The sequence below is a fragment of the Gekko japonicus genome, unplaced genomic scaffold, assembly GCF_001447785.1.
Source record: "Gekko japonicus isolate JY-2015 unplaced genomic scaffold, Gekko_japonicus_V1.1 scaffold1769, whole genome shotgun sequence".
In the NCBI taxonomy this organism is placed as follows: Eukaryota; Metazoa; Chordata; class Lepidosauria; order Squamata; family Gekkonidae; genus Gekko; species Gekko japonicus.
The window spans coordinates 204944-229095 of record NW_015170940.1 but is presented as its reverse complement, the minus strand read 5'-3'; the positions used below and the strand labels follow the sequence as shown (position 1 = coordinate 229095).

General features: G+C 45.5%; 1 protein-coding gene across 1 annotated transcript in view; it reads left to right on the top strand.

The window, feature by feature from the left end:
• The window catches only part of CACNA1A (calcium channel, voltage-dependent, P/Q type, alpha 1A subunit), a 345585-nt gene that overhangs the window by 153033 nt on the left and 168400 nt on the right, over nucleotides 1-24152 (top strand). The window contains exons 7-9 of the mRNA XM_015418872.1: nucleotides 18342-18445; nucleotides 18730-18845; nucleotides 22518-22574. Of these exons, the coding sequence (XP_015274358.1) occupies nucleotides 18342-18445; nucleotides 18730-18845; nucleotides 22518-22574 (277 nt within the window). The remainder of the gene's footprint in view (nucleotides 1-18341; nucleotides 18446-18729; nucleotides 18846-22517; nucleotides 22575-24152) is intronic.

Below are 24152 nucleotides of genomic sequence, written 5' to 3'. Positions count from 1 at the left end.
CTCACTTCCGGTGATGTCAGGGGGTGCGGCCTTCTGACACACTTCCGGTGATGTCAGGGGGTGTGGCCTTCTGACACTTCCGGTGATGTCAGGGGGTGTGGCCTTCTGACACACTTCCGGTGATGTCAGGGGGTGTGGCATATGCAAATAAGTTATGCTAATGAGTTATGCTAATGAGCTCCGGCAGCTCTTTTTCTACAAAAAGACCCCTGAATAGAAGGAAAGGTAAAGGTAAAGGTAAAGGTTTCCATTGCTCGAAAGCCAGTTGAATCCAACTCTAGGGTTGCGGTGCTCATCTCCGTTTCCAAAGACATTTCCGTGGTCATGTGGCCGGCTTGACTAGACGCCAAGGTGCACGGAACGCTGTTACTTTCCCACCGAAGTGGTAGCTATTTATCTACTTGCAATTTCTTGCTTTCGAACTGCTAGGTTGGCAGGAGCTGGGACCAGAGATGGGAGCTCACTCTGTCAAGCGGCACTCAGGTCTTGAACTGCTGAACTACTGACCTTCTGGTCTGCAGTTCAGCGTCTTAACCACTTGAGCCACTGCAGCCCCAATAGAAGGATACTTTTGTCAATTATGCTGGCAGGTGATAATCAAAAGCTGACTAGGATGGTTGCCAAATTTGGTTGGTTGGCATACCGAACTAGGAAAGAGATAAAGAAGTACAGATAGGCCTAGATTTATTTTTAATTTCTGATCTTAATATTAGTTTTACCATTTCTGTATTTTAAACTTTTTAGATTCCTATTTATAATTTTAGATGCTGTTATATTTTATAATTTTACTGTTCTTTTATCAGTAATTTATCTGTCTCCTATTGTACTGATTGTTGGTCTATGACCGTAATAAATGTGTGTGTGTGTGTGTGTGTGTTAATAGTTCATATTCCATAAGATGTCATGGAGAAATCAACAGGCTGATAGGTGACAGGTGAGCAGAGGTGACAATGTGATGCAACAAAAATAGCATGTGAGAGGTTAGATTTAAATATTCTTATACACGCCCTACCCACCTCCTAAATATTTCACACTCTGTAGAAGTGCTGAAAAAAATCCTTGGCGCTCCCCCCCCACACACACACACACACTATCTACTGCACAGCAGGAAGTGCTGATAGGCCAGACTGATTTCTACAGAATCAAAATCTGACATATTCCCTCTAGTTGCTAGTATGTGTGCTCTAGCAACCCCTGGTTCAGCTCATGTCATGGATGCATGTGGTGATCCTGAAGCTCATCATTGTATGAACTGCTCAGCTAACTAATAATAGTCTGCTTGGTTGACTACTTTCCACATTTTGCAGGTGCAAGTCGGTCGCATTTATTTATGAACCGAATCCCTCTATGCTGCCACCAGCACATATCACCACCAAATCTGTAAAGGAAGAATGCAGTAACATAGACTTAATAATAAATACTATATATAGGTCAGACCCTGTATAAAAGGGAATGGGGAGGTCAAACCCAAACGGGAATCCGTGAGGCGGGCTTGGGCTCGAGGGGTCTGCTGGGAATATAACCAAGGGCGGTGCCAGAGGGCACGGTGTAAATTCGGCCACAGTTGCAAAATGTGCGGTGGGGGGGCACGGAAGGATTTATTGCACGCAGTCATTGATCAGCCGCCAGCCCTTTCGGGGCGGCAAGCCCTCCTCTGGTGGTGCTACCAACAAAGGGGGAGGAGGGTCTTCAGGCACCGCGGCCACTTCATGCTAGCGCCTCACGGGGGGGTTGGTCCTTGGCAATCACGCCAGTGCGGGTATCGGCCCTGAGACTGCTCTTGTCAGCATACCCCACCAAAGATGTGAGCCAATACATTTGGGAGGGGTTCACCAAGGGCTTTCCCATCCCTTTCAAGGGCCCACGCGTTGCCACGGATTCTGATAACCTGAGGTCTGCCAAGGACCTGCCTGACGTGGTTGCCAAAAAGCTCCAGAAGGAGCTGTCTGCGGGGCGCATCGCGGGTCCTTTTAGCGCACCCCCTTTAGCAAACCTTAGGGTATCCCCATTGGGAGTACTGCCTAAGAAGGCACCAGGCGAGTATCGCTTAATACATCATCTCTCATATCCGAGGGGTTCTTCGGCGAACGACATGATTCCACCAGAGCTTTGCTCAGTTCATTATGCCTCATTTGATCATGCCGTTGGGCTGGTCAGAGCATGTGGGCGGGGGGTGCTGATGGCCAAATGTGATATTCAGTCAGCTTTCCGGCTGCTTCCGGTCCGCCCGGATGATTTCTGCCTGCTGGGTTTCAAATTTTAAGGGGCCTGGTACGTGGACAAGGCTATGCCGATGGGCTGTGCAGTGGCTTGCGCAGCCTTCGAGACGTTCAGCACCTTTCTCGAATGGGCCACAAGGGGGCAGATTGGTGCAACGGGGATCACTCATTGTCTGGATTATTTCTTCTTTGTCGGCCCCGGGGATGACTGCACCTGTGCAGAATCCCTGTGGGCATTTCAAGGGCTTGCTGAGGAACTTGGAGTACCATTGGCGGTGGATAAGACCGAGGGGCTGACAACACAGTTGACTTATCTTGGTATTCAGCTCGATTCAGTGAAGGGGGCATTGAGATTGCTGGAGGATAAACTCTTGGCCCTTCAGGCACTCATCACGTTAGTGCGGGCGCATTCCAAGTGCACCTTGAGGGAGCTCCAGTCATTGGTGGGGCATTTGAACTTTGCATGCCGGGTGGTTTCTCCAGGAAGGGCCTTTTGCTCTTGGCTGAGCCGGGCAACAGCAGGGGTCAGAGCACCCCATCACTGTGTATGGGTGACTAATGGCATGAAGGAGGATTTGGGAGTCTGGCTTCAGTTTCTGGTGGGGTACAATGAGGTCTCCATTTGGCAACAGCCCCTGAATTTACAGGATGCCATTCAGATACACTTTGACACGGCCGGGGGTGCCAGGTTCAGGGTCTTTTATCAAGGCCGCTGGTGTGCACAGCCGTGGCCCAAGTCCGGGGGGGGGGGTCGGTGGTTCTCAAATATCTCACTTTCTTAGGGCTTTTCCCAATACTGGTGGTGGTTGTAATCTGGGGGGACCTCTTTCAGAATAGGAGGGTGCGATTTTGGTGCGACAACCAGGCGGTCGTGTGCGTGGTGAACAGTCGTCTAAATCTGAACGAGTCATGTGGCTGGTCCACCAGCTGGTTTTAGTGTGCTTGATGGACAACATTACATTTGTGGCCCATCACGTTCCAGGTGTGGATAACAGCATAGCGGATGCTTTGTCTCGCTTTCAGGAGGAGCGCTTTCGCGCACTGGCACCAGAAGCCAACCACATTTCAGACCCTTTTCTGGAGGAGCTTTGGGAACTTGGGAAGGTACGATAAGGTGAGGCATTTATGCCTCCATCACCCCCTCCACGTTTCACTCTTATGCCAGGGCGATAGACGCCTTTTTCGACTTTACGGCGGAAGGCGTGGGATCTCAAACATGACCCGTGGATGGTGACTGGGTGCTGCGTTACATGGCCAGGCTGTAGGATAAAGGGTTGGCCCAGAGTACCATTCGGTGTCACATGGAGGTCATTACATTCTTTAGTAAGGCGGAAGAGTTCACGGACCCCTGCAACTCGTTCCAAGCTCATAGGGCGGCCGAGGGGTGGCGGAGGCTAGTGGCACGGCCCCCAGATCACTGCAAGCCACTGACATTTCAATTATTAGTGCTGGTGTTGCGGGAGCTTCCGTCACTGTGTTGGTCCCCATATGAAACCGCGGTGTTTAGAGCCGCATTCGTGTTGGCCTTTTTCGGGGCCCTGAGGGTTGGTGAATTGGTAGCAGGCGCCAGACAATCATTCACCAATACGCCCTTGGGGGTTGGGGATGTTTCCGTGGGGCCGGACGGGGTCTCCTTGTTTATCAAGAGATCAAAAACGGATCAATTGGGGAAAGGGGCAGATTTACATCTGGGGCCCCTAACAGGGGGGCATGCCCAGTACAGACCATAAGGACATACCTAGCAATGCGGCCACGAAAGGGTGGCCCCTTGCTCATCCACAGGGATGGGGCCCCGTTGACCAGGTACCAGTTCACGGGCATGTTCAGAGCGGCACTAGAGGCTTTGGGTTTGCCCAGCAAAGAATTCGGGCCCCACTCATTTAGGATTGGGGCAGCGACCACAGCTGCAGGCCTTGGGATGTCTGAGATGTGCATAAGAGCCATTGGGTGGTGGTGCTCGACGGCCTTCAGGGCATACGTGCGGCCACGTCTGGAGGGTGGCCAGTGATTCCCCCGTTCCAGGTCAGAACCGCAAGAAGGTCTGGATTTTTGGGCACAGCATCGTTAATTGGGCTGGTTTGTATGCATCATCATCTGGCTGGGGCAAGGATTTGGGGCTGGAGGAAGCCATGCGCATCACTTGGATGGCCCAGCGGGGTATGTGGTGGGGGTCGTTACTGCCCTGGGTGGACCGTGTCTGGGCCCGACACCAACCTCCAGACGCATTGGTGCTCCAACTGGGGGAGAATGATTTGACGGAACTCCAGTATGTATTTGGTGCTGGCTGACCTGGCTGTCTTGCGTGAGGTATTGCCCAACACAGTCTTCTTTTGGTCGAATTGGCTGGAACGGAGTCATGGCGAGGAGGGGCTCATCCCGGAAAAATGGACGTGGCAAGGAGAAAGGTGACTGGAAGACTGGGCAGGGCGGTTGAGTCCACAGGTGGTGTTTGGATCCGCCACCCAGACATCTCCCACAATATGGAGGCCTTGTTCCAGGCAGATGGGGTGCACCTGTCAGCATGGGGTTTGGACATGAGGCTACAGGGGATACGTTATTCCCTCCTCTCTTGGCTACAGCTGTAGAGGCGTTGGCAGGAGTGGGACCAAGCGGTTGGTCCAGCTCTCATGGCGGTGACAGCATGGGGCCGGATCCGTTTGGTGGAAATCGGCCAGCGTGCCATTTTCCGGAGGTGGGGACCCCTGTAAGGGTCTTGGCGTGAGGGCTGAAGGGAACAGGCAAGCACAGAGACTAACAGCGATGGCCCTCACCGCCAGGTGGCAGGGAAGTCACACAGGGGCAGGCGTCCAGGAGAACCCCAGCAACCTGCCATCCTGCAGGCTCTACCCATGCCGGCTGGCTGGGTAACGGATACCTCGGCTGGCAGAAGGGGCAGCCGACGGGTTGGATCCGGTGGACCCATGCTGTGCCAATGCCTATAACAGCTGTAATCAATAAAGTTGTGGCCAATTTTATCCACCTAATTTCCAAAGAAACTGTGTGTGAGTGGTCATTTTGAACGGGGCAGTGTAAGGCTGGCCAAGCTGCTCCATCCCGTATACGACCTGGAACCGCAAATGTCTTTGAGTGTTCATCTGAGTATGTCTGACATTCATTTTAGCGGTTGCTGTTCTCTCTGGATTAAGAGTAGTTTCAGCATATGCAATCTAGCACAGCCTCATAGGAGATGTAGTTCATTCCCTCCCTGTGTTGTTGTTTTTCCAAACAAGCAGTTTTCTTATACAAGTACTCATGACCCCACCATGCACCTGCAAGACTAATCCTGCAATAGATCCACTTTTCAGTCACAAAGGGAGGAAACTGAATGGTTTGTGCATTGTCATGACTTGGCCCAACCATGCCCCTTAGGGGGAAATTGATTTCCCTTATAGTGCAGGGGCAAAAGTGGCCACAAGGCAGAAATGAAACCTGTCTACCACAACTACTGTACAACTGCTTATTTATTTGGAGAGTTTAGACTCTGGCATTCTGTCAGTACTGGCACTTGGATAGGAAGCTACCTAAGACCTGTCCTCTATGACTATGTCACAGCTAAACCGGTGATTACCACCACATGTTATGACAGTGAATTCCAAAGGTTAATTGCATGTTGCAGGAAGGAGTACCTAATTTTGTCTGTCTTGAATTTACTGACAGTCAATTTCATTGGTGGAAGAGAGGGTGAAAAAATTATCTCTATCCATTCCCACCACCACCACCATACCTAATGTTATAAATCTCTGTCATATTTCTAGTCAATTTCTTTCTTCTTTCTTAGCCCAACTGTCTTAGCCTTTACTTGTAGAGAATATGCTTTACCCCCTTGATCAATTTAGTTGCTCTTTTCTACACCTTTTCCAGAGTAGTAGTCATTTTTTAAGACGAGACCTGAACTGTACATAGCATTCCAAATGTAACCGCATCAAAGATGTATTTTAAAAAGCATTACAGTAATGGTTATCTTATTTTCTGTCCTTTTCTAAATAATCACTATTACAGAATTTGCCTTTCTCACTGTCATTTCACACTGAGTTATTATTTTATTTATCCATCTACAGTGACCCCAAGATCACTTTCTTGGTTAAAGGTAAAGGAAAAGGTTTCCCTTGCTCGAAAGCCAGTCGAATCTGACTCTAGGGTTGCGGTGCTCATCTGCTGGCGTTAATCCATAATCCCTGATGCGTGGTCCTGTGCTCTGAATGGTAGTGAATAGTGGTGGGATCCAAAATGGTTGTTTTCCATCATCCCAATTTATATAGGAGAGGGATAGGATAAAGTTCTGGAGCATAAGAGCCTGAGTTGCTCTTAATGTCTCAGAGCTACCAAGGCATTTTGCCTTGATTCTTGTTCCTGTGTACCATGAGAAATGACATTTCCATTTTTCACAAAAAGCACATGTAGGGATACACATTAATTGGGACATGGAAGAGACACTATCACATGTCTCTCTCCATGCTGGAAACCTGGAGTTTCCTGTTAACTAATGTCTCAGATTCCTTCATTTCAGCCCATTGAGGGTTGCTAACTCTAAAATATTCAGTCCATGAATCATCCTTTCCCACCTGTCCTCAAAATTGTGACAGCATTTTCCAAATTACAGAAGAGCAACATTTGTACTATTTTTACACCAAACTAGAAATCATAGATATTTAAATGCATGATGTCCATAAAATTATACTTACTCTAAGATATTAATCCTCCTTAAGTCTGAGCAGGACACCTGTGATAACAATACAGATTTGAATAAACTGTTACGGTTCCTTTTTTTTCTGCCTAGCGAGATGTGGGAGATCCTCCCAGTGTTATACTTTTTTATATATCTAAGCAGCCATTTCCCTGATCAGGAGTTGAAACAGGCATTATACGGAAGGGCTTTGGCTCACTGTGAGAGCATCTGCTTGGCATGCAGAAGGTCCCAAGTTCAATCCCCAGCATCTCCAGTTAAAAGGATCAGGTAGGAGGTGATGTGAAAGACCTCGGCCTGAGACCCTGGAGAGCTGCTACCAGTCTGAGTAGACAATACTGACTCTGATGGACTGAGGCTCTGATTCAGTATAAGGAAGCTTCATGTGTTCATTATACTGGACATTCTATGTATAAAGCTGCCAAAGCCGTTCTTTTAATAGCAGGCATGAGGGATCCCAGTTCCAACTGGAACCAAGGCATGGGGGGTTCTTTCCATGCAGTATTCTAGCAACCTGAAATGGCCCCATGGACCTGCTACTTGCATATATACAGTCTCTGTATGCTTTCTTCAGCACAGCCATTTCAGGGTGGAAAAATGGCTCAAGGGAAAGGCTACCCCCCCCCCCATCAGTGCTACAGTTCCAGTTGGAGCTGGCATTCCATATGCCTGCTATTTAAAAACAAACTTTATTTAGTTCTGTACAGAGAATTCCCAGTGTGACATCTGTTTTGGCCCTAAATAACACGCCCACACATAGGTACTGTCTGCTGTGAGGCTAATTTTTGTTGAGCTTTAGTTGGCCACCCTTTTAAACGTTAGTTGCTTTGGCTTTTTAGCATCTTTCTGAATTGGGGAGGGGAAAGTGCCAGCGTTAGGAAGACAGACTCCCTCAATGGCGTCCGGAGTCCTTAGTTTAAACAGCAGTGGCAGATGTCTGTTTATAGAGTGCTTGGTGTGTGTAGGGAATACATCTGGAACAGGGCAACCTTGGGAACCATGGGCACATCATCTCAGGCTTCTGCTGGCGTGTGTCTGGCATCTCAATCTGGTCACCTTTCATCAGAGTCCCATTGGCACACATAATACGCAGTTCATATTAGTTCACAGGAGAGCAAAAAGCTCCTTGCTGGCTAACAAACAAGGGAGGGTACAGGTTTTATAACTGGCACAAGTGGCAGCAAATTGGCACTGTGCAATGCTGGGTTTCTGCAAAAAGCTGGAAGAAGGGGTTTTCTTCAGCTCACTACCATACTGTCCAAAATCTATGAGTCAGTTTCCATAGCGGGCTTATCCCTAAAATTATGTACATTTAGTTGGCCCCCAACCTGGCCAGGGTGTTAAGCAGGGTCACATCTGGCTTTATAGATTTGATCCTGCCTGGGCAGCAAGCATAAAACTAAATGGTAAGAGAGGCTACTGGCACTAGAGCAGCATAGGGGCCATGTAGGTTTTGTGGTGGTGTTAGCAGTTCAGACCATGGCTGTAGACTTCCACCAGCTCATCTAATGAGCCACCAGGAGGCATTGGATCCCGCAGAGCATCCTGAAGCCTCTCAGGGTTCATTTGGCTCTACAGGCGAGGAAAAATACACTCGACACCTAAACAGGGAGGATTTGATGTGCTCAGGCGGACCTTCAGGACAAAGTGGTCTGACAATGGGACTATATCTATAGTCATCAGCTCTGCATTTATCCCCATCCCAAAAATCAAATCCAGCATGTGGCCTGCTTGATGCATGGGAGTTGATACAAACTGGGAGAGTCTCAGAACCTCAATGGATAACACTAGGTCCATGGCCTGGGAGGACACTGCATCATCAGCATGGACATTGAAGTCCCCCAAAACTAATAGCTTGGAGTGCTCCATCGCCGAGCCAGAAACAACATCCAACAGGCCAGGCAGGGTATCTGCTGGTGCGTTAGGTGGATGGTACACCAGCCAGATAACCAAACTCTCCTTGGACTCCCAAGCCAGGCCAACAGATTTAATGCCAGCAATTTTTGGAGTGGGGAGTGGCCTAAAGGAAAAAGTATCTCTAATGAGCAGTGCCACACACACCGTGCCCAGGACCGAGAACCCAGGTGGGGCAAGTTGGTTAAGGGCAACAGTTTCACCCTCTCGCACCCGGGTCTCAGTCATACAGGCCAGGTCTGTATTATTTTCTGCAAGATACACACATTGAACAGAGGTCTTGTTGATAGACCTAGCATTAAACAACACCAGTGTTGGAGATGGGTAACCAGTCCTATCTCCACAACCCAGATTCCTCAGGATGGGACGTAGGTGGGAAGAGACCCAAGCATTACCACATCTCTGGCCTCATCCATTCTATTTCATGGAACAACTCCTAGTCCCACCACTATATCTCCCCCGCCCCATTATCACTGGTATCCCAAAACCTTCCACCACCACCCTGCTCAATGGTATCAGCCCAAATGGACCAGCTAGTGCCCAGAAGTGATGGTCAATCAAAAGGTACATTTCCTAAAGTTACTAGCTACCCTCTAAAATCCAGCCCTGTTCAACATCTGAAACAAGAAGCAGAAGTGAAAGAATTAGGAAACATCAACTACTATTGTGGAATACAAGTAGAATGAGAGGAAGATGGAAGCTATCTTAATCAGAAGCAGAAAATCCTAGAATTTCTGGACTACATGAATACAAAAGGAGCTAAGCCAGCAAACACTCCTGTGGAAACAAACTACCTGAACTAGCAAGGAAGCAGTGAACTTCTGCCTGACAACAAGCAATACAGAGAAGCAATGGGAAGCATCCAGATATCACAGCAGCTGTGGGTATGTTATGCAGAAGGATGGAATTGCCAAACAAAAGGGACTGGAATGCAGTCAAAAGACTTGCAAAGTACTTGCATGACACTGCACATCTGAAACTAAAGTTACCAATAAGTTACAGTTGCAGACCAGTGGGCAGGAGATACTACAGACAGAAAGTCAACCAGTGGACATTTATTCTTTTATGGCGATGGAGCACTCAGCTGGAGCAAGAACACCTTAGAAGCCTTAGAAGAGCACTTAAATTATTTTCTGAATATTGCCATGTCAATAGCTTAGAGATAGACTACTCCAAAACCAAGGTAATGGCTTTTGCTAAAATGGCACCATGATCTTATCACTGGACTCTAAATTCATCCTCTATAGAACAGGTCTCTAGCTTTAACTACCTGGGGATTTTGTTTCAGGAAAATGGCTCAAGATCCAGCAATATAAGCATGGTAACACTAAAGGCCAGCAGGAGTGCTGGGGCTATCCAGAAATTTTATTGGCACAAAGGGGGCAAATGCATAATAGCAGCCCTCCATTTGTTCAAGGCCAAATCTCTCAGCCAACTCACTTTTGGTGCCCCCATTAATATCACTTCAAATTTCAAAAAACTAGAGGCTGTTCTATCTAAGTTTTTGGTAACAGTTCTCCAAGTCCCTCCTGGTACTTCAGATGTCTTGATCAGAATAGAAACTGGCATGATCCCGGTGGAGGCAAGGCTTTGGTTACTAGTTATTCAATATTGGCTGAAACTTTCATTTTTTCCTAGAGGGTTGGCAAATTTAATTTTCCAGGATACCTTTGTCCCTCCTTGGCTAAGGGCCATATAAAAAAAAACCTTTCCCACCTTGGCCTCTCAAAACAATTTCTTAGCTCTCTTGCATACGACAAAGCACGAGAGTTAGTGAGGCAGAAGAGAATCCAGGACATAGCTGGACAGGAGGATCTTAACAGTTCCTGCAAATGACAAGCCCTCTTAGAACTGCTGTCTAAGGTCATGCCTACACCCTATGTCTTTTATTTAGAAAAGCATGAGTTAAGGAGAATGTTTACCCTCATGAGATGGGATGCACTCCCTTCAGCAGTTACAGAGGGGAGGTTTAATTAAAAAAAAAACCCTTGCTGACTGTATATGTCCTTGTTGCAGTGATGGAATCAAAACTTTAATGCACGTTATATATGATTGCAGGGCATATAGCCACTTTCATGATATTCTCCCACTCTCTACAACTACTCTGTCCTCAACTAGTCAAAAGATGCAGTTACTGAAGAACCTCTTAGAAAGTAGGCTAGATCACAGCTAAAAAATTGGCTGGTTAGCTGTAAGGACTAGAAAGCTGCTAGTGAAAGGAGAATAGATGTAATCCGCTATAGGATTTAACATGTTTTACTTGCACATGGAGGGGGCCGTGGTGGCTCAGAGGTTAAGATGCTGAGTTGCAGACCGGAAGCTGGAACTGGAACTAGAAATGGGAGCACACTCTGTCATGCGGCACACTCGGGCCTCGAACTGCTGAACTACCGACCTTCCACGGCCTGCAGTTCAGCGTCTTAACCACTTGAGCCACCGCAGCTCCAATGGTTCTGTTAGTACCACATTTAATGAAGTTACATTTAAAGTTGGATGTCTTTGCTGGTGTAGTGGTTAAGTGCGCGGACTCTAATCTGGGAGAACTGGGTTTGATTCTCCACTTGCACCTGGCTGGATGACCTTGGGCAAGCCATAATTCTGGAACAGCTGTTCTTGAAAAAGAGCAGTTTCTGTCAGAGTTCTCTCAGCCCCGCCTACCTCACAGGGTATCTGTTGTGGGGAGGGGAAGGGAAAGGAGTTTGTAAACCGCTCTGAGACTCCTTTGGGTAGTGAAGGGCGGGGTATAAATCCAATCTCCTCTCTCCTCTTCTTTTCTTCTTTGTTTTCCTACTGTTTTCTCAGATCACATTTCCTGTAACCACTTTGTCCTCCTTTCTCTGTGCCTTGTGCCTTTGTGCTAGATGTGGAAGGTGGCCTGGATAAGTAACCAGCACACTTTTCATTTCCAGCCTCTTGGGAAAGAAAACTAGTTTCTGTCCAAAAAAGTCTCAGTACCATCATGTGCTTTTCCTTGTCACATCCTTCTATCTTGATTTAGAGCTTCTACCACGTGTTAAATATATGTTGCATTTCTTCATTCACAAATCACTTGCATATCTAAGAATGCAATGTGGAACAAGAATGCACGCATATGCATATTTCCAAGCAAGAGTAAGTCACTGGTCAGCCACTCTCAGATGCTCATTCTTTCTTAGGACCAGTTCATGCAAGAAGGCATTGTTTGGATGTTACAGCATCCATGGATCCAACCTATGGACCCCAGTGCCATTTTAGAGCTGAACTTGCCCGTTTAGAAATGCTGTGGAAAGACCAGTGTGTCAGGACCCGGCAATTTCCCCCCCCAGTGCTGGGGGGGGGGTGTTTCAGCACCTGAAAAGGCAGACAGGAGGAGGGACAAGATCAGGATCAGGTCCTCACAGCATTTTTAATGGCCAACTTCAGCTCTAAAATGGCGCCAGTGTCCATGGATCAGACCCATGGATGCTGTAACATCTAGTTTGGCCCTTGATGAGAGCAGTGTCAAATGATGGCGTGTAGAACCTTCAAATTGCTTCAGACAATGCTTTTCTATTTTTACTTATCTATTTATTTATGTTGCTTTAGTCTGCCTGTCTCACTGAGACTCAAGGTGGGTTAAACAGCGTAAGTCCATTCGATCAACAGGATGAGACATCCAAAGAATAAAGCAATAGGATATGGACAAGTAAGGGGACCCACGATACTCGCGGGGGGGGGGGAGAAAGAGCTCCATACAGAGCAGGAGGAGGAGGCAGCAGCAGCAGGTAAGCCTCCCCCGATCTCCTCCACCACCACCCCGCTCTGACGGCGAGGCCTGAGCAGCTGCCAGCCGCCAGGCCTCGCCGATTTCCTTTCCCCCCTTCCCTCAGTCTCCTCCACCCCACCCCAGCTCAGATAGCGAGGCCCGAGCGGCTGCCAGCCGTCGGGCTCCCCCCCCCCTCAGCGAGTATCGCTCCTGCCGACGTCGCTCCTGACACGAGGAGAGCATCCAGGTGCCTCCCAGTCCAGCACTCCAGCGGCTCTCTCGGAGCTCCCTCTCGCCGGCCGGCCGGGCTTCCCAAGCTGCCAGTTGCCGTCCACAGGCCTCCTCAGCCACCAAGCAGGCGGAGCCGCTAGGCGTGCGCAGGCAGTGGAGCCTCGCGCTCCTCCCTACGGTTGCTTTGGAGGATCTGGCCTGGAAGAGCGCTCGCTCAGCCGGGGGATGCGGAACTTAGCGAGGAGGGACCACGGGGCCTCCAGGCATATGCAGAGCGCCTTGCTTTCCTTCCACGCTAAAGAAACGCGGGATGTCCTGCTTGGAGCCGAAAGCGGAGGTGGTGGAGGAGGAGGAGGAGGGGCTTCCAGAGCAGGGCTCCTCCTTGCCAGTCGTTCCTTTGTTAGGCTGATCTGGAGGCGAGATGGTGTGTTTCTGACAAATACGCCGTGCCTCTTGGACCTCAGGAGGGCTCCCACCGGACCCGACTGAAGCCAGGCCTGTTGAGTCTCAGCAAGGTTGACGGACCACGTGCAGGATGATCCCTCGAGGTTTCCGCAAGGGCAGCTAATAGTTAACAACTATCTCTTCAAAAGCAACTCCCACGGGAAACTGCTGAGATAGGTTTAGCCAGGGGCTCAGCGGGCCTGATCATTTTCTCACCCTCTGTAAACGGCTCTGTAAACTGTGGCGGTGGCGGCGGCAGCGGTGGCGGCGGCAGCGGTGCCGAGGCAGTTAACAGAGCGTTCCCTGCGCATGCGCAGGGGACGCTCTGTTACTTTTGGGGGGATTTAAATATCCCCCCGATATTTTTTCATACTGTTAAGATTTTTGTGCACACCTGGGGACCGCCCCACGTGTGCACAAAACTCTCCCTCCCCCCCAGGAGCCCCCGGTGCGCGGATTTAGCTATCCGCACACCAGGGGGCGACTTGGCTATTAGATATATAGATTGCAGAAATTTGAACAGAGCTGAAATGAAGCATAACTATAAACATAATGTGTTAAACAATGTAGAAATTACACAGCAGGATCACTCTTTCAGGCATCACGGAATCAGTTTACGTGTATAGTTACATTGCATTGAATAATCTCATAATGGGAAATAGTGTAGCCTGCACACTACAGCATTGTAAACTAGTACTTACCTTACTTTTAAATATAGGCTTGACTCATAGATGCAATAATTTTACTTAAAATTATTAGGTAGGAAGAAGCTCTCAGAATAATTTATGGGGCTGGTCCTTATGTGTATCATAGGTTTGGTTTGGTTTTCTCTGGATATAAAGCAGGTGGCTTGATGATGGGGAGTTCTTTAGTCTCTCTTGTCAGGGTCACCATTACCTGATGAGATTTAGACCCATGATCAGAATTTCCGCAGTTATGATGGTCCCCCACAAGAACTTGGTAAGTCTGGAGGGTCTGTTGACAGCTCTTGGAGATTTTTCTGGTCAGCAAGGATGACGTTCTTGTTTCAGTTCTGGTTGACCTGTGAAATGCAGATATGACCTTTGGGTAGACTCAGTTGCCCCCAATCACCCTCTCTCCTCCTGGGGTTTATTGAGGAACTTTGAACAATGAAATAGTTAAGTAGACAGTTGAAAATCAAGTGGAGGAAAACTAAAATGAATGAGACTGAACACAGGTGAGAGCAGATTACTGTCCCATTGACTGCTTTTTCAACTAAAGATAACTAGAAACTATTTGAAGTTTGAGTTATTCTTCCACTAACAGGATCAGCTATAATTCCTATTTTTGTAGGAAGGATGTGGTCAGATATACATCAGATATACATGCTACTCAAGTGGGAACAGAGACCTTTATGCCCACATAAAGTCACTTAGCACCTTAGCACTCTCCTGAAGGCTGGGGCTCACCAGCTGCCACATTGCAAAAGCTCTTTTTGTTCTTCAGCCTATATTTAGTAGAGAGAAATGGGGACAAGGTGTTGTTAGTGGCTCACATATCTGCAATCTATATAAAGCCTCCTCCAGGCACTGCTGAGTAGCCAGGCTTCACAAAAGGGGTTGTTCCATTAGCACATTCCTTTGGGCAAACCTTTGACCTGCTACTAATGTTTGCTTTCAGGACACAGAGGAGAGAGATCTGTTCTCTACTTGAGAAGTATCTGCATACGCAAAGCAAGGTTGGAATTGTATTGTGAATAGTGTTTAATACCAGTATATAGAGCAGAGAGCAAGGGAAAGGGACTAAAAATGTATAATTTCTATATTTGGCTCTAAAAAGACAGCTGATTAGAGAAAGGTATGTTCTAAATCAAAAATCCTAACTCTGATCAGCATAGCGTGTAAGAATTAGAACAGAAAGATGGGGCTTCTGGGTTCTGGTACCAGGAGTGAGAGGGAAGTATTATCTAAAGCATGAGTGCACATTTGACAAATAAGGTCCAGATCCTCAATCTGCGTCCATGTCTTAAAGACTGTCAGTTCAGTTGTGATGTGAAGGAGGTTGCTCAGATGTACAATAGGAGTACCAGTTTCCTATCTCACCAAATCTGTTTTGACAACCTTTCACATATTCATAACACATATAGGATTAGATCTACTGGCCTATAATCCAAAAATATTCTTGAGGGCATGTTGGCATACAAACTGGTTAATGCTTGGTCAGCTGATTGGTTGATCTAGCCCTGTATTCTGTTCTGATTTGCAGCATCCTACATCAGGACTTCTACAGAAAAAGTATGCATTTTACTACTGAGCTATAGCCCTCCTTTCCAGCTTCCAACATCAGTGCTGGAGCATGAAGTTTATGTGTATGCAGTCCCAGTTTGAATTCTTAGACTCTACAGTTAAGTATCAGAGCTAGGAAAATCTATGCAAGACCCTTGAGTACGGATGGCCCTAGTCTAGGTTATCCATGGAATTGTTTTGTTATAAGATCATCATTGAGTTGGTTCTAGCACCATGGATCTTCCCCAGTTTCCCCTCTGCCTACCATCAGCCCTTTCTAGTCCTGGGGAAGTTGATTTCTGGGGTCACAAGACCTAACATGGAGTAATAGCCACATGGGTCAATGGGCTGCAGTGAAGAGGAGGGTTAAATAACTCTCTTATCTTCCAATAGCAGAACTCTGCTGACAGAAGAGACACAAAGGGCAATTTTGTCTTCTTTCTCCTCCCCACTGCATCCTCCAGGTTCACATGGCTATTGGTCCACATGGATCCTGCCCATGACCCCAAAAATGAACTTTCTTTTTTTTAATTAAAATTTTTATTAGGAGAAAAAATACAAATAGCAGAACAGAGAAGAAGAAGAAAAATAAAGCAGAGAAAGAAAGAGAAAGGCCATATAAATTAAAAGGAAAGAAGGCTTCCAATTTTCTCTGCGACAAATGTTTGAGTGATTATAAAATTTTCTCTTACTCTATGTTTACAAAGAAAAACTCTCTTTACCCACAAATCATCAAGTCATCATTACCTGTTTCCAATCAGCAATAAACAAACTTATTGTCTTTTCTCTAATCAGTGAACTAAGTTTGGCCATCGCTGCAAGTTCCAACCCCTTCATCAAGTATTCATCTGTTGTAGGCAATATTGGACTGTTCCACTAAAAACAAAGCTCCATGACTTCTTTCCAGATGAGTGTCCATTAATCCCAAAAGAAAAGACTGTGGTTTCAATTGTAGATTAATCTTTAAGATCTTCTGAATTAATAAGTGTGTTTGCATCCAAAATTTCTTTGTTTTCTTACGAGTCCACCACATATGGTAAAAAGTTCCTTCATGCTGATCACATTTCCAACATAAACTCGAAGTACCTTTATACATTTTAGTGGATTTCTCCAGAGACACATACCAACGGCACATCATTTTATAAAAATTCTCTTTAAGACTAGAGCCCTTTTAATATTTTCCCATTGGTCCATTTGTATATCATATCCAAAAAATTTAGCCCATTTTATCATAGATAACTTGACCTTTCCAAAGATTAGAAAGGGTTCCACGTAGGAGGAGAAAGCCAGAAAGATCTCCAGTTCTTAGTGCCTTCCAATGATGAATCATGGGATCCAACCCATTAGTGACTGGATAACACTGAAATAAAAGAACGTGTTATATTTAATTAATTAAAAGTTTTAATTAAAACAAAAGACAGCTCTGAATATCCTGTGTTTTATACTCCAAGATAAACATATAAAATGGAACAGTCTCCAGAGCTGTTACTCTTATACAAAGTCTAAGCAACTGATAAGACTCAAGAGGACCTTTTGATTCTTGGTTATTTGTTTCCATTTTTTGAAATTTGAATAAATTGTTGTGATTTACATCTTCTTGCTCTCTTACACAGTATCTGACAAAGGGAGTTCTGACTCTCAAAAGTTCATGTCCCCCCCCAAAATCTTGTTGGTTTCTAACGCACTCCTGAACTCAAATCTAGCTGTTCTTCTGCAGACCAACATGGCTGGCCTCTGAAACTATCATACGACAAGAGTGACCTCTTTGGCTCAAAAATAATGTCACTGTTGTCAAAAAAAATTCTACAAAACTAAGTTTTGAATGGCACAATTTCCAAGAGCAGTTGTAGTGCTCTGGCTCTTTTGCCATTCTTCTCTATGTATCATTCCAGGCTAAAAAAAGGGGGGGGGTGTACAGGTGCATCTTCCTTTCTCTGTGGAAAGTGCCTGCTTTCTCCTTTTCTTCTTCCCATCTACGTATGTTAATTTATTTCAAACTCTTCTTGAACTTGGGAGTTGTACATTGGGGTACACAAGCAACTGTGCTGAGTCTCCCAGTCATGTATACAACCCACAACAACTAATAAGGAAAGCTTTTAGTGGGACTGGTATGTTAAAAACATTTCCAGAATTTACACACAATAAAATGCTACAGAGGCATTCGTCAGCAGTTGCACCAGCTTTTCTCAGATGCACATTGCAGTGCTGTGACAATGAGGGAGATCCTACATGCCTTTGCAGTGGTGCAACAGACAGCCCAAACAGTCACAGCATTTGCAGGACTCACAAAATGCCTTCTGTTGCCTTGGTATTTCTTCTTTAGGTCTTACTGCTTTTAAAACATCTGCTTTTGGAATTCTTTTTTCTCATACTAATTTTTTCAAAGCACTTTCTCAAAGAAGTACATAAGTACAGGTATTTTGAATAGCTATTGATTCTCCCTATTAGCTTGACCCGAGTGGTAACAGTAGCAGTTAGGATGACTGCCATAAAGGACCCCATGTATGCAGAGGTTTCCATGGTCCCAACCAGGATCACTTATTCTCACTACACATTTGGTTTATAGACTGGAGGTTACTCTGGCATTTTGAAATAAGGAACAGCCAGAGAACAGATGGCTCATCCCATGCCATACAGCCCATATTTTGTTAAGGTTGCAGAGAAATGGAAGCAGGCAGGTTGGTTAGTAGGTTGGCTGGCTGATTCTCAAGTTGGCTATATTGTCCAAGTTCATGTTAGTACACTGGCATGCTGTAAAGCTAGCTCCCAAACCTTTGGGTGTCATTTTTGGCTCAAGCCTATCATGAGTATGTTCATGGTTTCCTGGCTTGAGCTTCCCAACATTTTAACCCCCCTTCCACTCTGTCTCCCTTCTGCAGAGCAACGATGCCTCAGGGAATGCTTGGAACTGGTTGTACTTCATCCCCCTCATCATCATTGGATCCTTTTTTATGCTCAATCTTGTGCTGGGGGTGCTTTCTGGGTAAGTATATGTAGGACACATGCCCAAGATAAAGACTCCTCTCTGTCAATGCTCTTGTTCCATAAGGCCATGACTTATAGCTAGGGATGTTATTGCTATTCGGAGCCTTGCAAAGGAAGCGAAGTTTAATGACAACTGGGAATGATGACACCTGGATCCATTCCTTCCTTTAATACATTTTATTTTACTTTATTTTGCCTGTATGCCGTTTCTGTACCCCCTTGAGATAAGGCCAAGTCAACTAATGGAGAACCTTTAACAAGCTGTCCTCTCTCTATCTACAGGGAGTTTGCCAAAGAAAGAGAGCGAGTGGAGAACCGACGAGCATTTCTGAAGCTGAGAAGACAGCAGCAGATCGAACGGGAACTCAATGGCTATATGGAGTGGATCTCCAAAGCAGGCGAGTACTCTTTCTTTGCCTCTCATATGTGTCCTCTTTACTGTACTTCCCTTCTTTTCCCAGAACTGTTCATTTCACCTCTAGTTGATTAGGACACCATTTGTGAACAGGACTGGGGTTGGTTTAGAGCGCGGCTTTTGTTAAATAATCGCCATCGTTTCCATAGTTTATTATTATTACAGCCTATGGCCAGCAAACAAACTAGTTTACATAACATACAGAAAGTGCACAGCCATTTGAATGGGAATATTATAGTAAAATGTACAAAGACGTAAGAAAGAAGTGTTTAAAAGAAGGGAAGTTATAATATTCTTGGTGGGGGAATGCAAAACCTAGGGGACATTTATATCGCTTCTTTATATAATCTTTGCAGATTCGAGAGGCTGCAGCCAAAAATATGGAGCAAGCGAGTATAACTTGAGGGTTAGAATCCGCCAAAAGTATATTCCTTCATTCAGAGTCTAGGAGGCCCATAAATTTTGCCAGTATAGGTTGAATAAATTTGGCTCATATTTCTTTGTAGAGACTACACTCAAGCAAAGTACGTTTGATCGTTTCCATTTTGGACATGGACAAACATGCTCAGCCATAGGCACTTTTTTGTAATGACCCTCCATAACTGCAGAAGAGAAGGTGTTACATCAGGGCGTTGAAAAGGCCCTTCTATAGGAGGGAATTGTCAGATTTGATAGATAGGGGGCTGGGGAAACTACATATCTCTTCTGGAGAGGAGCATAAATTCTTGAGACCTTGGCAATATCATTCTGTCTCTCAGTGTCTAGCATTCTGTGCTTGACTATGGCCCTTGCTTGGTCTAGGGCCATTATCTGTAAAGACTCAGGTGAAAAGCCAAGCATAGACAGCTTCTGATGAATAGCCCTAAGCCAGGAAGAACAATACCTGTCCTTTAGAATAAATAATCGCCATGATCTTACTTGTTTCATTAAATGTTTTCAAAATTAGAGAAAAATTGTAGGTAGCATTAGAAAGGTTTATTTTTTCCTCCATGGAATTATAATGATTTTGTTTAGAAATTGATTATGAAAAAAATAATTTGGCTTTGCTTCTTTCAGCCAAGCATTTAATTCAGAAAAAACTCTTTTGTATACACGGACAAAAAGAAAATAAATGCAATATAAACATTTTGCTATAGAAACATTTGAGTTGAAAAATGTTTGGATTTTTTTATATGAACAAACACCCAATTTTGTGCACTTTTTATCACTAATGGACTCCTAGATAATGTACTGATTTCAGCTTTTGCTTAATAAATTGACAAAATTGGACAGAAACTGCATGACATATCAGCACAGTCCTAAAGCAGAGTTGCACCCTTCTTAACCTTCTTAACCTTAACCATAACCTTCCATGGACTTAACTTTGCTTAAGGTTGCACTGTTGGAGACTTGATGGACACTGGAACTGGACATTCAGTTCATTCATTTTTCAACAAGATGCATTGCATGCGCACACAAATTACATTGAATCCTGATTGCTGTGCATGGCAGATGCAGGAAAACGCAGATTATGCATATACAGTGCAGCCCAACTGAGAAAAAGAGTAATGTCAGTGTACAAAATGTGACCACCTTTTGCTTCCATTAGGATAGCACAGAATTCGACTCTGAAATTGCCACTTCCAGGGACAAACAAGGAAACTGGTTCCTGTGTTAGTTCCATTGCCACTCGCCTTGCACCTGGATCAACTTATGTGTGAAGCCACCTTCTCAATTTATATATGGATGACTGATGTATTATTTATTTGCTTCTATTTCTATCCCGCCCTTTCTGCAAGTGGGCTCAGGATGGGTTACAACATTCAGGGGTCGATTCGGGGGGATCGCGGGGGATCGCCGTTCCCCCGGGTGAGGTGCGGGGGGTGGGGCACACGACGAAGCCCTGCCCCTTGCTTCTGGTCAGGGTAAAATGGCGATTTGACGCACCCTGTAAGTGCTCAGGGTGGACGGGTGTTCCTTACAGCAGTTTGGACTGTATTTTGGTCCAACGCGGCTTCCCCCAGGCAGGGGGAATGACTGGCAGGCATCAAGACCCAAGAGAGAGTCGAGATTGGTGTGATCAAGTCTTGGAGGAGGCTTATATTACACTTTGATCCCCTCTCCCGAAGCGGGCGAGCGCATTCAGGGGGTGTGGCATAGGCTAATGAGTTATGCTAATGAGTTCCCCTAGCTCTTTTTCTACGGAACGACCCCTGACAACATTAATATAAAACAATAAAATCAAGATTAAAACTATAAACTTAACCCGTAAGTGATGGTGATCAAAGTACATCACAACTATTACAATGGTGCCCTGGTGTTAGACAAAGACAGAAATGGCTAGATCTCATAAGGGATTCCAAATTATAAGTACCCTACCTTGGGTAAACCAAGGCAGTTATTCTGTGTCCTCAAAAATTGAAGGCCATGGTATAGATGGTAACAAGATGGTAACAGGAGGGGCCAGATGATATTTGACGTCTGCTGTCTCACCCAAAAGCCTGGTAGAAGAGCTCCATTTTACAGGCCCTGCAGAACTGTAAAAGGTCCTGCAGGGCCCTGATCTCCAGTGGGAGCTCATTTCTCCGGGTTGGAGCCAGGGCTGAAAAGGCCCTGGCCCTGGTCGAGGCCAGATGGACATCTTTTGCGCTGGGGATCACCAGTAAGTGTTGATCTAATGAGCTCAAGGCTCAATGGGGCACATATGGACAGAGGCAGTCCCGTAAGTATGTTGGTCCCTGGCTGCTTAAAGCCTTAAAGGTAAGTACCAGCACCTTGAAAAAGACCCGAAATTCTGTCAGCAGCCAGTGCAGTTCACAAAGCACAGGCAGAATGTACAACCGCAAAGATGTCACTGTCAACACACGCGCTGCCACATTCTGCACCAATTGCAATTTCTGGATCAGATACAAGGGTAGGCCAGCATAGAGTGAGTTACAGTAGTCTAGTCTGGAAGTGACCATTGCATGGATCACTGTAGCCAAGTTGTGGGTTATAATAATATTATAATAGTAGTAACATTAGTGGTTGTAGTAAGTGAGTTTGGGCAGAATTCCTGTAATGTGTATGTTGCAGTACTCACAAGGCCACCACAGAAAACTATTCTTCCATGTATCAGGCTTTTATTTATCACTCATTGTTTCTGAGTAGGATAGTTTTGGCCACCTGGCTGTTATTTTTTTATATTTATTTTTAAAATGCATACTCCACACTTTCCAGAATTTACCTGAAATAGTTAACAAGATAAACAAAAAACAAACAATACATTTGAAAAAGCAGAAATATAATGACTACAATATTTCAGGAAACTAAAACTTCAGTGGTTATATGCATCAGTGTTTCAAAGCAGCAACCATAATATAAACATCAACATAAAAGAATTCATAATTTTAGACAATTGTTTTTTGTTAGTAGCTTTTCAACTTTAAAAATCAGGTCAAGGAGTAACTTATGAAATGAAAAAATGCATTATCATTAGGTAACAGTATTATATTATTACTCTTTTAAAAACTCTGGAGAAATAACTAGCTATTAAACAGTCAGGGAAGACATGCTGTCCTGCTGTCCTTGGTTTGAAATGTTGATTCCTTTGATCCGTAGCTATAATTATTTTGCCAGCTTGCCTTACCTATCTTAATGCCAAAGCTCAGCTTAATTTCAGTTAACTTTCTCTTAGAAGAAGTCATTCTGGCTGAAGATGACATAGAAGGAGAACCTCGTCACCCCTTCGATGGTAAGCCACAATCTTCCACATGTATGTCATGTGAGAGAATAGGTGTAATATCCATAGTAGAAGTCTCACAGTCCCATTGATAGGTAGGTCTGATCTATAATAGCTACATTTAAATAGAGGGGGATGTGGCCTTTGCCAACAAGTGTAAGGGTGTGTTCAGATGGGCTTCTTGATCCAGTGTCGCCACTTCTCCCCGCTGGTTTAAAAAAGTGCATCCAGACGTCAGAGTAGGCATCCTGCACTCCAGTCATCAGCCCTCTGGTGTCAGCACTGAGTTTCCCGACACCCGAGAAAGTCTGTATTTTGTGGAGGCTACTGTTGTCACTGCGCATTTCCAGATGTCTGATCACTCCAGCGCAAAGTGAACCCCCTTGCCGTGGTTTGCTTATGGCACCATTTTTAAAAAAAGCAGTTAGCAATATGTGCATAAGCACAAAAATGCCTTCAATCTACCACATCAGCAATAACCACTCAAATGCCTTTAGCTAGTCACATCTGACAGACAAATGGATGCCCAGAAGCCTCCCTGGCAACCCAAAAAGGAGTGGGAAAGGGATTGGAGGAATTCTGGTGGAGAGATATCTGTAGTACTGTCAGGAACTTTAGGCAGGTAATCCACACACCCAGGCTTCTTCAGAAGATAAGTGTTTATTATGGTAATGCAGAACTAAAGTACATGTATACAGCCTGTGTTAAGAATGACCTGTAATAAGATGGCCACTAACTTATAGAATATTCAAACAGCCCCCCCCCCCACCTGCGAAGCAAATGAAGTTTTCTCGCGCGTGCAGGCTCTGCCAGCAAGCAAGCAATTTTGTGCCCAAAGCAGTTACAGTTCCCAGGCCTGGGGAATTACAGAAAAGCATCTTCAAGGCCAATGTGCAGATAGGGGAGTGCTAGGCAGAGAAGCGCTGAGAACAGGAGGGAGATAATATCCCCCCTCACATTCCAACACCATGACAGGGCTACCTGACAAGTACAGCAAAGTACAGTACTTTAGCGTAAGGATCATGCGGCTGTCAAACAAAAGCTGTGATTCGGCCCGTCACTTGAGCGCACGCGTGGACATGGAAGTCAATTTGGGCAGGTCAAATAAACACTTGTGCACATGCACAAGTGAGGATTTTTTTAAAAAAAAAAAACCTCGCGTGCCAGCAAGAGTCTGGATGGTAGACCACGGGGGTGAGTGCGCCTCACAGGGAGCTGTCTGATCAAGTCACTGTGGAATATTTTAACCCAGGTAAGATTTGATGCATGTCAACAGTGCGATAATCACGCTGTCTGACCACACCCTGACAGTGTAATCCTAAACCTGTATACTTACAAGTAAGTCTCACTGAATTCAATGGGACTTACTCCTCAGTTAGTGTGCATAGGATTGCACCCTACATGTTATTTATAGAATAATAGTGTGAAAATTCTGGCCCATTCTCTCAGGGGACAGTTGAAGAAAGAGAGTGATAGCAGAGAGGTCTGTTGTCTACAGGAGATAGAGTGTTGGACTTAGAGATCATCATGTCTAGTTTGACTCTAGGTTGCAGAAAATGCCTGTTAGTCTAGCTGAGTGTAGGGGGCTGC